This window comes from Microcaecilia unicolor, chromosome 8 (genome assembly GCF_901765095.1).
Source record: "Microcaecilia unicolor chromosome 8, aMicUni1.1, whole genome shotgun sequence".
Taxonomy (NCBI): domain Eukaryota; kingdom Metazoa; phylum Chordata; class Amphibia; order Gymnophiona; family Siphonopidae; genus Microcaecilia; species Microcaecilia unicolor.
In genome coordinates this window covers 61,621,130-61,636,287 of record NC_044038.1, presented here as the reverse complement: position 1 = coordinate 61,636,287, position 15,158 = coordinate 61,621,130, and the positions used below count along the sequence as shown (strand labels likewise).

The window sequence follows — 15,158 nt, the reverse complement described above, 5'->3', positions numbered from 1 at the left end:
AAAAAAGATACAGTAGAATTAGGAAAGATACAGGAGATGGCAACCAAAATGATAAAGGGGATGGAAAAACACCTCTATGAGAAAAGGCTATAAAAGTCGGGGCTCTTTAGCTTGGAGAAGCGATGGGGGAGGTATGATAGAAGTACAGTGCACTCCATTTAAGTGCACGTCTGATAAGAGCACGCTCTGTTTACCTGCATGCCGTACTTCGGTCCCGTTTTTGGCACCATCAATTTCTATGGGGACAAACTTCGTTTTAGCGCACCACTGATAAGTGCAAGATTCACTTATATGCATGGTTCAAGACCGCTCCTCTGCAGGAAAGACTCCGCATTAATGCGTGCATGTAATATGGAAGCTGATTGGCGCGTGACAACCAGTGAGATTTCAAATTTACTGCCTCTTTAACTGCCACAGGCAGAATAAGCGAAAGAATGTTGTTAGGGTGTACACCGGGGTCGTCGTCGCGGCGGAACTGTAAGACTTTAACACTGGCTGAACGAATAGAAGTTCTTAAAAAAATTAGGAAACAAAGTCAAGCATCTATTGCTAAAGAATATGGTGTCAATCCCAGTCAAATTTCACGTGTCTTGAAGCAGAAAGACCAGCTTCTGGAAGACTGGCAAAACAATACAAATCCACACCGGAAACGTAAAAGGGCGGGAAAAGCTGAGGAGGTAGAAGATATGCTCTTCAGTGGTTTTCTTGAGTCAGGAGCAGACAGTTTCCTGTCAGTGGTCCACTGCTTATGGAGAAAGCTACCCAGGTAGCAGAAAGTCTTGGACTAACTGAATTCAAAGCCACTGTTGGATGGTTGGAAAGATGGAAGGAGAGTAACAACATAAAATTCAAAAAACAACATGGTGAGAAACAAGACGCTGATGACTTTGCTGCTGAAAATTGGGTTGTTTCAGTTCTTCCTACCATCTTGAACGAATTTGCATCTCGTGACATTTTCAATGCTGACGAAAACGGTCTCTACTGGCGAGCGATTCCTGATGGAACACTTGCATTCAAACATGCCAAAACTACTGGCCAGGTAAAACATAGAAGGACCGACTGACAATCTTCCTTTGCTGCAATATGGATGGGAGTGAGACATTGGAACCCCTCGTCATTGGAAAGAGCAAACAGCTCCGTTTTTTTCAAGAAAGTTAAGCGACTTCCTGTGTCATACGAGGCTAACGCAAATTCATGGATGACTGTGGAAATTTGGAAGCAGTGGCTAAAGAAGTTAGGCACTAGGATGTGGGCACAAAAGTGTCAGATTTTGTTCCTTTGTGATAACTGTGCTACACACAGGGATGATGTCAGGCTGTCTAACATCAAGGTGGTCTTCCTGCCACCAAACACTACCTCTCTGATCCAACCTCTGGATCAGGCCATAATAGCCAATTTCAAACAACATTATCGGGCTCTTGTGCTACGTCATCTGATGAGCATTATGGATGGCCAGACTGGGAAGGATAAACGTGCTGTTGAACTGGCTCGTAATCTATCACTGTTGTATTCCCTACATATGCAAAAAGAAGCCTGGAATCATGTTACACAGGCAACCATTGTGAACTGCTACAAGCGGGCAAGCTTTGTTAAGGATGTGGAGAGGGACGAAACAGGTGCAGCTGTTGCAAACGCGTCAGATGAGGAGGTTATTGACATCCCAGCCGGTTTTACTGAAGAGCAGTTCCATCGCTCCATGATCTACAAACAGTTGAAGACAGCACTGATGTTGATATGCTCCTACATGCAGGCAACAACGGCTGATGATGGAACAGATGAAGAAATGAGCAGCGAGGCACATGCTGATGAAATTCAACAACCTCCTCCTGTCACTTTTGCAAGAGTGCTGGAGAGTCTCAACACCGTGCGGGCCTATCTGGAGGCCACTGGATGTCAGTGCTATGACAGTTTTTACCGTCTAGCAGACGTCAATGGAACTCACAGACCCAAGAGTGTACAGAGGACTATAACTGATTACTTCAAGCCAGCCTAATGTCAGTTAACTGAGACTGTATACTGTACATATAATAATAAACAGTACTGTGCATATGTTTATCAGATGTTAAGCTTATTTGGGTCACAATGGTTAAGTGCACGCTCTGGTTAACTGCATGCATTTCTTTGGTCCCAGATCCTTGCACTTAAGCGGATTGCACTGTATATGAAAAAGATGTATCAGAGTGGAAGGGTGGGAGAGAAATGGGGAAAGGGGTTGAAGGGTTTGGTGTTTGGGGCTGAAAGATTATTTTTTTAAAAATGTTTCAACTTTAACATACAGTGATGTAAAAAAGTATTTATCCCCCCTCCTGATTTCCCCTATTATTGCATACTAGTAAAAAAGGCCCATTTCTGACACAAATGAAACGGGCGCTAGCAAGGTTTTCCTTGGAGTGTGTATGTTTGAGAGAGTGTATGTGAGAGTGACTGTGTGTGAGAGAGAGTGAATGTGCGAGTGTGTGTGTGAGAGAGAGTGAATGTGCGAGTGTGTGTGTGAGAGAGAGTGAATGTGCGAGTGTGTGTGAGAGAGTGAATGTGCGAGTGTGTGAGAGAGTGAATGTGCGAGTGTGTGTGAGAGAGAGTGAATGTGCGAGTGTGTGTGAGAGAGAGTGAATGTGCGAGTGTGTGTGAGAGAGAGTGAATGTGCGAGTGTGTGTGAGAGTGAGTCTGGGTGTGAGTGTGTGTGTGAGAATGAGTGTGTTCAAGTGCGTATGTGTGAGAGAGAGTGTGTGTGTTTCACACAGATACAGTGTGTGCGAGAGAGAGTGTGTGTGAGACACAGACTCTGTGAGACGGAGTGTATGAGACCAAGAGAGTGTGTGAGTGACTGTGTGACACATAGAGTGAATGTGATACAGTGTGAGACAGTGTGTGAGAGTGAGAGAGAGAAAGACATTGACTGTGACAGAGTGTGTGTGTGACAGATACCCCCCCCCCCCCCCCCTCTCTGGTGTCTGAGCGTTACTGTGCAGGACGCTGAGCTCTGGCTGTGCTTCAAGGAACTGACCAATCCTGTTTAATAGAATGCACCTCCAACATTCTGAAGCCAAGAAACCTCGTGTGGTTGGTCACTTCTGCTTGTGACGAACCCGGAAGTACGTGATGTCAATTCAGGAGATGGATACAGAGAGCAGGAATGCCTCAGCCATGTAGTCAGCTTCAGAATGTTGGAGGTGCGTTTTATTATATAGGATATGTAGCACTGAATGGTTTCTGATCTTTAAACAAAATGTCACACTCAATGGATCTTACTGGTCCATGTTAACTATGGTGTCACATTCAGCACCAACTGATCCTCTCTCAACAAATTCCAGATGCATTTTTATTTTTGTTACTGTTCAGAACTCAGAAACCTCAAGGGTATTGCAGGGCAGCTGTTTATCAATGACTTGGCTGGGGGAAAAAACCCTTTTACCAGGTATCGTGTATGCACTATTGAAGTACTGAGGGTACTTCTTGTATTTAATGCCCTTTTCCCGTTTACCTTCCCAGCTACTGAGCTTCTGACAGAGAAGGAGACTGAGGACCTCCTGGCATGGATGAAGAATGGCTTGGGAACTCATGTCACAAACATCAAGGTGAATTACATGAGGAACTCATGGGTAAAGCGGCAAAAACTTGTGGATTTGATATACGGTCTTTCAGTGGTACAACCAAAGTGGTTTACATTTATTATGCAAGTACTTTCTCTGTCCCTACTGGACTTACAATCATAAGTTTTTGTACTTGGGACAATAGTGTTAAGTGACTTGCCCAGAACCACATGAAGCCACAGTATGAATCAAGCCCAGTTCCCCAGTTTCTCGGCCACTGCACTAACCATTACATAGTAACATAGTAAATGACGGCAGATAAAGACCTGAACAGTCCATCCAGTCTGCCCAACAAGATAAACTCATTTACATGGTATGTAATACTTTATATGTATACCCTAGTTTGAGTTGTCCCTACCTTTCTCAGGGTGCAGACCGTAGATGTCTGCCCAGCACTGTTCCTGTACTAAAAGATCTGAAGCTAACGTCGAAGCCCCTTAAAATTTACACTCCAGTCCATCCATATCTATTCAGTCACGATCAGGGCACAGACCGTAGACCCATTAGGGTACTCCACTCCATGGCACTGACATATCTCACTATGAGAAATATACAACCATGGTATGAGGAACTCATGGTACTGATATCACAGTGAATTGCATGGGAAACTTGTGTCTTTATAAATACACATGGAGGGAAGCTTGAAAAATCAAGTCTCTTTTCAGGATAACTGTATAAAAAAACTTTATCGATGTTTGACATGGTAGTAATTTAAGTTTAAAATAAACTCACATTTTGTCATAGTGAATGCAAAAGCTGATCAAAATTCTTAAATATTTTATATATCATCAGTGGCCAGAGATAGACAGTCTGAATGTTCACCGTGTATATCCTGAAAGTCAGACATTGAACCGCTATTGAGAATTAAAGCAAGAGAGAGACCCAGATTTGCCAGCCCCACTGCCACTACTACTAGCAATCATTTCTGTAGTGCTACCAGTCTGTGGAACTTAAACTGTAGTGCAGATTAACAGGCAAAGCAAGCAAGAGGTGATAATTCAGAACTACAGCTGGAATCCACCACTACAATAGAACAAATTCCCTCCCTCTCAGGGAGTTGTGTTACTTTCTCAGCATCCCCAGTCCCAGCCAACTGAGGAGGTGAAAGACCTGGGCTGAGAATTGAACACAGATTTTTCTGCCACTGAGTTAGTCCAAAAGGAACAACTTTTGTGGTGTATATCTACAAAAATAGGCCCCAGCTCTAAAATGAAAAACACATGGCGGATGAGGGAATGGTATGAAGCAGTTATGCAACATTGTTACATGCAGCTAGGAAATCCAAAGGCAGATATGGAAAAATGAATTATTTTCTGAGAAAAAAAGTATAACAAATTTTTATGTTTCAACAGTTTTTTATTGATGATTCCGCAAGTTAAACATTGCCATAGGATTCAATATATGACAGTGTAAATAACATTCTCCGAGGACAAGCAGGCTGCTTGTTCTCACTGATGGGTGACGTCCACGGCAGCCCCTCCAATCGGAAACTTCACTAGCAAAGTCCTTTGCTAGCCCTCGCGCGTCCGCGCGCACCGCGCATGCGCGGCCGTCTTCCCGCCCGAAACCGGCTCGAGCCGGCCAGTCTTCTTTTGTCCGCACTCGGTACGGTCGTGTTTTCGCCGTGTCGAGCCCCGGAAAGTCGACCTCGCGCGTCCAATTTGTTTTGAACGTGTTTTTTTCCTTCGGGAAAGCTTTGTCCTAGTCGGGAAGTGCTCCGGAAACCCCCCGCCGGGTTTCGTGTAAATCCTCCCCGTACTTCCAGCTTTTTTGCCCCGGTAAGTTTTCTTTCGTCGTCGGGGTAGGCCTCTTTTCGGCCTCGGTCGAGATTTTTTCTCCCTCTAAATTTGGTGCTTCAAATTTCGCCATTTCGGCTTTTGATTTCGCCGGCGTGATTTTTCCGCCCATGACATCGAAGCCTTCCAGCGGCTTCAAGAAGTGCACCCAGTGCGCCCGGGTTATCTCGCTCACTGATCGACACTCGTCGTGTCTTCAGTGTCTGGGGGCCGAGCACCGCCCTCAGAACTGCAGTCTGTGTTCCCTGCTTCAAAGGCGGACTCAGGTAGCGAGACTAGCCCAGTGGAACGTGTTGTTCTCGGGCTCTTCGTCGGCATCGGCACCGGGATCTTCGAGTGCATCGACGTCGTCAGCGTCCAGACCTTCTTCCTCGGCCGCCCCTGCATCGAGTGCATCGAGGCATCGGGCCTCTGCATCGGCGCCGAGACATCGGATAGCTGCATCGACGTCGGTGGTACCAGGACCTCGTCTGCTGATGTCGTTGGACGGTGGTGCATCGGGTGGAGTGCAGGTGAGGGCTGTCCATTCCCCTGCTGGTGGCGGTGAGCCCTCGGGTGGGTCTCCGCCTACCCTGAGGGCTCCTGCGGTACAGCCCCCCCGAGATCGACCTTCTTCAGTCTCGGCCCCGAGGAAGCGACGGATGGATTCGACGTCCTCCTCGTCGGTGCCGGGGAGCTCCGGTGACATGCTTCGGAAGAAATCGAAGAAGCATCGACACCGGTCTCCTCCCCGTGTCGGCACCGAGAGCTCTGGGTCGCCGAGGGATTCGGCACCCAGCAGGCATCGGCACCGAGAGGACCGCTCACCCTCTGTTCAGGAGGTGTCGATGCGCTCCGCTCTGGACAGCCCGGAACAGCCTCCACGCCCGGAACAGGTACTGACGTCGACGCCTGCATCGACCTCTCAGCCTTTCTCTGCAGCCGCTCTAAACGAGAGCCTCCGGGCCGTTCTCCCAGAGATTCTGGGAGAGCTGTTGCGCCCTACCCCTCCGGTACCGGCGGTGCTTGCGCCACCGGTACCGTCGAGCGTGGCGCCGGCTGGCCCATCGCCCAGGTTGAGGTCCCCGACGTCGGTACCGCGTGCGGTACCGACCGCGGCCACCTCCCAGGAAGGCTCCCCGACTACGTCGGCGGAGGGAGCTTCGCCGATGCGGGCGAGGGAGTCTACCTCTCGACGCCCCCATCGTGGACGGGGTTCCACGGAGTCGAGCAGGGCGAGGTTGCAGACACAGGTCCGTGAACTTGTGTCTGACACCGAGGGTGAGGCCTCGTGGGAGGAAGAGGAAGATCCCAGATATTTCTCTGACGAGGAGTCTGAGGGTCTTCCGTCTGATCCCACTCCCTCTCCTGAGAGACAGCTTTCTCCTCCCGAGAGTCTGTCTTTTGCCTCCTTTGTCCGGGAGATGTCTACGGCCATCCCCTTCCCGGTGGTTGTGGAGGACGAGCCCAGGGCTGAAATGTTTGAGCTCCTGGACTATCCTTCTCCACCTAAGGAAGCGTCCACTGTTCCCTTGCACCATGTCCTGAAGAAGACATTGCTTGCGAACTGGACCAAGCCATTAACTAATCCCCACATTCCCAAGAAGATCGAGTCCCAGTACCGGATCCATGGGGACCCAGAGCTGATGCGCACTCAGTTGCCTCATGACTCTGGAGTTGTGGATTTGGCCCTAAAGAAGGCTAAGAGTTCTAGGGAACATGCTTCGGCGCCCCCGGGCAAGGACGCTAGAACCTTAGACTCCTTTGGGAGGAAGGCCTACCATTCCTCTATGCTCGTGTCCAAGATCCAGTCTTACCAGCTCTACACGAGCATACACATGCGGAATAATGTGCGGCAGTTGGCGGGCTTGGTTGATGCTCTTCCCCCTGAGCAAGCCAAGCCTTTTCAGGAGGTGGTCAGGCAGCTGAAGGCGTGCAGAAAATTCCTGGCCAGAGGAGTTTATGACACTTTTGATGTTGCGTCCAGGGCCGCTGCTCAAGGTGTGGTGATGCGCAGGCTCTCATGGCTGCGTGCCGCCGACCTGGAGAATAGAATCCAGCAGCGGATTGCGGACTCGCCTTGCCGTGCGGATAACATTTTTGGCGAAAAAGTCGAGCAGGTGGTAGAGTCTCTCCACCAGCGGGACACCGCATTCGACAAGTTCGCCCGCCGGCAGCCTTCAGCTTCTACCTCTACAGGTAGACGATTTTTCGGGGGAAGGAAGACTGTTCCCTATACTTCTGGCAAGCGTAGGTACAATCCTCCTTCCCGACAGCCTGCGGCCCAGGCTAAGCCCCAGCGCGCTCGCTCTCGTCAGCAGCGTGCGAATCAGCAAGGCCCCGCGGCTCCCCAGCAAAAGCAAGGGGCGAGCTTTTGACTGGCTCCAGCAGAGCATAGCCGACATCCAAGTGTCAGTGCCGGGCGACCTGCCTGTCGGAGGGAGGTTGAAAGCTTTTCACCAAAGGTGGCCTCTCATAACCTCCGATCAGTGGGTTCTCCAAATAGTCCGGCAAGGATACACCCTCAATTTGGCCTCACAACCTCCAAATTGTCCACCGGGAGCTCAGTCCTACAGCTTCCAGCACAAGCAGGTACTTGCAGAGGAACTCTCCGCCCTTCTCAGCGCCAATGCGGTCGAGCCCGTGCCATCCGGGCAAGAAGGGCTGGGGTTCTATTCCAGGTACTTCCTTGTGGAAAAGAAAACAGGGGGGATGCGTCCCATCCTAGACCTAAGGGCCCTGAACAAATATCTCGTAAAAGAAAAGTTCAGGATGCTTTCCCTGGGCACCCTTCTCCCCATGATTCAGCAAAACGATTGGCTATGCTCTCTGGACTTGAAGGATGCCTACACACACATCCCGATACTGCCAGCTCACAGACAGTATCTGCGATTTCAGCTGGGCGCACGCCACTTCCAGTACTGTGTGCTACCCTTTGGGCTCGCCTCTGCGCCCAGGGTGTTCACAAAGTGCCTAGCTGTGGTAGCAGCGGCGCTTCGCAGGCTGGGGGTGCACGTGTTCCCATATCTCGACGATTGGCTGGTGAAGAACACATCCGAGGCAGGAGCCCTGCAGTCCATGCAGATGACTATTCGCCTCCTGGAGCTACTGGGGTTTGTGATAAATTACCCAAAGTCCCATCTTCTCCCAGTGCAGAAACTCGAATTCATCGGAGCCCTGCTGGATTCTCGGACGGCTCGCGCCTATCTCCCAGAGGCGAGGGCCAACAACTTGTTGTCCCTCGTCTCGCGGGTGCGAGCGTCCCAGCAGATCACAGCTCGGCAGATGTTGAGATTGCTGGGCCACATGGCTTCCACAGTTCATGTGACTCCCATGGCCCGCCTTCGCATGAGATCTGCTCAATGGACCCTAGCCTCCCAGTGGTATCAGGCCGCCGGGGGTCTAGAGGACGTGATCCACCTGTCCACGAGTTTTCTCGAATCCCTGTATTGGTGGACGATTTGCTCCAATTTGACTCTGGGACGTCCCTTCCAAATTCCTCAGCCTCAAAAAGTGCTGACCACGGATGCGTCTCTCCTGGGATGGGGAGCTCATGTCGATGGGCTTCACACCCAAGGAAGGTGGTCCCTCCAAGAAAGCGATCTACAGATCAATCTTCTGGAGTTGCGAGCGATCTGGAACGCTCTGAAGGCTTTCAGAGATCGGCTGTCCCACCAAATTATCCAAATTCAGACAGACAATCAGGTTGCCATGTACTATGTCAACAAGCAGGGGGGCACCGGATCTCGCCCCCTGTGTCAGGAAGCCGTCAGCATGTGGCTCTGGGCTCGCCGTCAAGGCATGGTGCTCCAAGCCACATATCTGGCAGGCGTAAACAACAGTCTGGCCGACAGGTTGAGCAGGATTATGCAACCTCACGAGTGGTCGCTCAATTCCCGTGTGGTGCGACAGATCTTCCAGGCGTGGGGCACCCCCCTGGTGGATCTCTTCGCATCTCAAGTGAACCACAAGGTCCCTCAGTTCTGTTCCAGGCTTCAGGCCCACGGCAGACTGGCGTCGGATGCCTTCCTCCTGGATTTGGGGGAAGGTCTGCTGTATGCTTATCCTCCCATTCCTCTGGTGGGGAAGACTTTGTTGAAACTCAAGCAAGACCGAGGCACCATGATTCTGATTGCTCCCTTTTGGCCGCGTCAGATCTGGTTCCCTCTTCTTCTGGAGTTATCCTCCGAAGAACCGTGGAGATTGGAGTGTTTTCCGACCCTCATCACGCAGGACGAAGGGGCTCTTCTGCATCCCAACCTCCAGTCCCTGGCTCTCACGGCCTGGATGTTGAGGGCGTAGACTTTGCCTCTTTGGGTCTGCCAGAGGGTGTCTCCCGCATCTTGCTTGCTTCCAGGAAAGACTCCACTAAGAGAAGTTACTTCTTTCATTGGAGGAGGTTTGCCGTCTGGTGTGACAGCAAGGCCCTAGATCCTCGCTCTTGTCCTACACAGACCCTGCTTGAATACCTTCTCCACTTGTCTGAGTCTGGTCTGAAGACCAACTCCGTAAGGGTTCACCTTAGTGCAATCAGTGCATACCATTACCAAGTGGAAGGTAAGCCGATCTCAGGACAGCCTTTAGTTGTTCGCTTCATGAGAGGTTTGCTTTTGTCAAAGCCCCCTGTCAAGCCTCCTACAGTGTCATGGGATCTCAATGTCGTTCTCACCCAGCTGATGAAACCTCCTTTCGAGCCACTGAATTCCTGCCATCCGAAGTACTTGACCTGGAAGGTCATTTTCTTGGTGGCAGTTACCTCGGCTCGTAGAGTCAGTGAGCTTCAGGCCCTGGTAGCCCAGGCCCCTTACACCAAATTTCATCACAACAGAGTAGTCCTCCGCACTCACCCTAAGTTTCTGCCAAAGGTTGTGTCGGAGTTCCATCTGAACCAGTCAATTGTCTTGCCAACATTCTTTCCCCGTCCTCATTCCTGCCCTGCTGAACGTCAGCTGCACACATTGGACTGCAAGAGAGCATTGGCCTTCTATCTGGAGCGGACACAGCCCCACAGACAGTCCGCCCAATTGTTTGTTTCTTTTGATCCCAACAAGAGGGGAGTGGCTGTAGGGAAACGCACCATATCCAATTGGCTAGCAGATTGCATTTCCTTCACTTACGCCCAGGCTGGGCTGGCTCTTGAGGGTCATGTCACGGCTCATAATGTTAGAGCCATGGCAGCGTCGGTAGCCCACTTGAAGTCAGCCACCATGGAGGAAATTTGCAAAGCTGCGACGTGGTCATCTGTCCACACATTCACATCTCATTACTGCCTGCAGCAGGATACCCGACGTGACAGTCGGTTCGGGCAGTCAGTTCTTCAGAACCTGTTTGGGCTTTAGGATCCAACTCCACCCCCCGAGGGCCCTGTTTGTTCTGTTCCAGGCTACACTCTCAGTTAGTTGGTAAATTTTTTAGGTCAATCTCAGTTATGTCCTCGCCGTTGCGAGGCCCAATTGACCAATGTTGTTGTTTTGAGTGAGCCTGGGGGCTAGGGATACCCCATCAGTGAGAACAAGCAGCCTGCTTGTCCTCGGAGAAAGCGAATGCTACATACCTGTAGAAGGTATTCTCCGAGGACAGCAGGCTGATTGTTCTCACAAACCCGCCCGCCTCCCCTTTGGAGTTGTGTCTTCCCTTGAAGTGTATTGTCTTGCTACATACTGGACTGGCCGGCTCGAGCCGGTTTCGGGCGGGAAGACGGCTGCGCATGCGCGGTGCGCGCGGACGCGCGAGGGCTAGCAAAGGACTTTGCTAGTGAAGTTTCCGATTGGAGGGGCTGCCGTGGACGTCACCCATCAGTGAGAACAATCAGCCTGCTGTCCTCGGAGAATACCTTCTACAGGTATGTAGCATTCGCTTTACACACTTATATGAATGAATCATTAACTTCTATCATCAAGATTTTACAATTTTCTCCCCACCTCCCCTCAAACCTTTATAACTTGTAAGTTTCAACATTTTATTGATGAAAAGCCAAAAGAACAATATCAAATAGATGATTATAAAATTCTGAACCAAAAATGTGTTCATCTCTAACAAAATAGTGTAGTCTATCATCATTCCCCCCCCCCTCCCGTGTTTCTCCCCACCCCGACCCCCAAATTCTCTCTTTTTACAGCTCAACAATCTATCTGATAAGACAAAAGACATTCACCCAATTAATGAGTATGATACCTTCATTAAAAGCCCGATGGCATCATTCATCATCAGACATTTAACCATTTACCCCTATTCCTCTCCCCCCTCCCCTCCCTTCCCTTTCCTCCCCTTCCCCTTCAACTCTGTACCATCCGAACATGTAGAGCGCCCCCGAAGCCCCCCCACCATCCTGCCATCCAGGGACCTCCTCTCTCTTCTTCAAGAAAACAAATTCAATGCCAGGCTGCGGGCTTTGTGGGACAAGGCTTGAATATATTTATCCCAAATGGACAGAAACAGTTTGTTCCTTTTAAATGTTGAGCGAGTATACTGTAATTCCAGCAACATCAAGGCATGCAGCTTATTCCTCCATTGCCAATATGACGGAGCTTGGTTGCTAGTCCACACCCCCAACACGGTTCGTTTGCCCAGCATCCCTTCCTTCCTGATCATCAATTTAAAATATTTGTCCTGTAGCCCAAAATCTTCATACTGGGCCAACAAAAATCCCACAGGAGACAACTTTATAGTTCTTCCCCCCAGGTTCTCCAGGTAGGAGATTATAGCCTTCCAAAAAACCTGAGTCTGTACACATTCCCAAAATGCATGTATAAATGAATTAACTTCTGTCTTACATTTCTTGCAAATCGGGGATTCTATTCCACCCGCTTTAAAAAGGCGTTCCTGTGTAAAATAAGCTCTATGCAACACTCGAAAATTACATTCACGAAGCTCTGCACTAACCGACCCTGAAGGTATGCGCCCCACTAATTGATTCAGATCTATTGCTGTGGCCGGTATGCTTAAATCCTGACTCCAACATCTCTGCAGCTCCCCTTTCTCCTGTCTCTTTTGTATTGCCTCCATCGCTCTTTTCAAGGTTGATACCGAAACCCCTCTATCCTGGATAGGTTCAAAGAATTCTAATAACTGCTGTCTAAGATGGAACCACGAATCCTTTAAATCCAGACTCTGAATATAATGTTGTACTTGTCTGTAGGCAAATATATCATGCCTGTCCACCTTCTCTGAGGACAACAGCGTCTCCCATGTTATTAGTCTCCCCTCTGCATCTAAAAGGTCTTTAATATATGTAATCCCCTTGCTTTCCCATCGTCTAAACAGATATTGTCCATCCCCAGAGCAAAGTCTACATTCCCTACCAAGGGTATTTGATCAGACTGCTGTGGGTTCCCCCCTATTAACTTTATCAAAGACCTCCATGATATCCGAATCAATTTCAGGAGAAAGTTGCCACGTAACTCCTCTGGCAATTTTACATTGGGACAGTGGACTAGAGAGAAAATATTCCATTTACCATACGTTGCTTGCTCTAACTTCCGTGGCGTGTATATTTGACTCTAACACCCAATCTCCCAGGTGTCTGAGTAGACATGCCCAATTAGCTCTGCATATCCGGCAAACCCAGACCCCCCTGTCGCCATGGACCTGTCTAAATGGAGTACTGGGTTTCTTTCCTTGCCAGCAAAAGTTTGAGATCATTCTATATAGAACATTAATTTCTCTCCTAGTAAGTTTAATGGGTAGCAATTGTAGCGTGTACAACCATCTGGGAAACAGGATCATATGAAACATTTGAATGCGCCCATAAACTGAAATAGGCAATGACGTCCACTGTGACAAGAGCTGGCTGGGCTGCTCTAACAAGTGAGATATGTTCAAGTCCTGTACCAAAAATGTCTTATATGGGAGTTTAATACCTAGGTATTTGAAATGATGTGAAGCCCATTTCAAAGGAAATTGACCCTCCCAATGACGCTTCACCAAACTATTGGTTGGTAAGGCTAAAGATGTATCCAGATTTAATTTAAACCCAGAGAAATCTCCAAATTTGGTGATGCTATCCATCAAGTTTATAAGGGATTCCTTGGGATTGGTTAGGTGCACCAAAAGATCATCATTGAAGGCCGATATCTTAAATTCCTGCCCACCCATTTCTACTCCTCGTATGTCTGGGTTGGACAGTATCTCCCTTATCAAAAGATCTAAGCTTAAAACAAACAATAATGGCAACGGTGGGCACCCCTGTCGTGTTCCCCACTGGATGGGAATAGGCTCTGGTGAAATCCCATTCACCCACATTACCGCCCGTGGTGCTTTATACAGTGCCCTTACCGCCTTAATCCACTGTCCATCAAAACCATAAGTCTTTAAGGTCGTAAACATCAAATTTTTATTTCAAATTACTTTATTGAAGGTGTTCTGATTTTCAGTACAAGAAAATGTATTTAAAAACATACAACTAGAGTTACTAAGGTGTGCTATTGCCTTAGTGTGTACTGTTAACGTATTGTAGTGGCGCAGTCCGTGTCACCAGGTTCTGCGAACTCTTACTCATAAAGGAGCAAAAGGGGCCCCTAAGGAGGATAAGGCTGTAGCAGAGAGAATTAATTAATTCTTTGCTTCAGTTTTTATGGAAGAAGATGTAAGAGATCTACCTGTACCAGAAATGTTTTTCAAGGGTGACGTGGAGGAACTGAAAGAAATCTTGGTAAACCTGTAAGACATACTGAGCCAAACTGACAAGAGTGATAAATCACCTGGACCAGATGGTATACACACCAGAGTATTGAAAGAATTCAAACTTAAAATATATAAAATGTGTGTGTGTAGGAAGAAAGCTCCCACATGTTCTCATCACAGTATTTATATTACTTGGGATATGCAGTTGTTCTTCTTCTTCTACGCTATTTTAAGTCTGAATAAACCAAAAAATTTGTTTTACTTGCCCTTTCTCACTTTTCTTGAAAGGTAACCCCGCGACTGGACACACACCCAGCTATGATTACAGTCTTGGAGATGGGAGCTGCACGTCATTTTCTTCGAACCCAGCAACTGGCGAAGACTAAAGAGGAGCGAGCCCAGATCTTGCAGCCAACACTGGAGATAAACACAGGGTAAAGCAGGGAGGCTGTGGTCTAAAACACTTGGTATAGAGCACTGAGGAGAGGTACAGATCTAAAGAGAGATATGCCCAGGAAAAGCAATGAAGGCAGAAGGGGCCAGAGGCTAATGGGACATATGACGTCTGAGTGAGAGAATGTACTTTATAATTTGCATGTACTAAACATCTTTCATCCACACTACATTTGCAGGAGAATTCTATATAGGTGCCAAGGTCTACCACACATCCATTCTTATTTGCATTTGTCATCTTCAGTCCTACCCCTGACACTTCATCTGTGAACATAGAAACATTTGTTAAGCATTTCTGTGTTATCCATATCAGCTTCTATGTATTGCTCCCCTTGAACCTTGAGCTTCACAGTGCAAGTTTTGCACTTCCTTCTATCATAGTAATGTAGTAAATAACGGCAGATAAAAACCCGTACAGTCCTTCCAGTATGCCTAAGAAGATAAACTCATAGTATAATATATGATGTGATACTGCATGTGCATACTTGATCTTGATTTGTCCTTGCCATTTTCGGGGCACAGACCGTAGAAGTCTGCCCGACACTGGCCTTGTTCTCCAACTACTGAACCAGTCATCAAAGCCCCACTCCAACCCATCTAAATCTGTACAGCTATGATCAGGGCACAGACTGTAGAAATCTGCCTGACCCTGGCTTTGTTTCCCAATTACTGGAGTTGCCTTCAAAGCACCACTAAGTTTGTTTGGTTCCATTTTTTC

The 15,158-nt window shown here is 48.5% G+C and overlaps 1 protein-coding gene across 1 annotated transcript in view; it reads left to right on the top strand.

Moving 5' to 3' along the window:
- The window catches only part of TRAP1 (TNF receptor associated protein 1), a 186,329-nt gene that overhangs the window by 158,533 nt on the left and 12,638 nt on the right, over positions 1–15,158 (top strand). The window contains exons 15-16 of the mRNA XM_030211743.1: positions 3,490–3,575; positions 14,276–14,421. Of these exons, the coding sequence (XP_030067603.1) occupies positions 3,490–3,575; positions 14,276–14,421 (232 nt within the window). The remainder of the gene's footprint in view (positions 1–3,489; positions 3,576–14,275; positions 14,422–15,158) is intronic.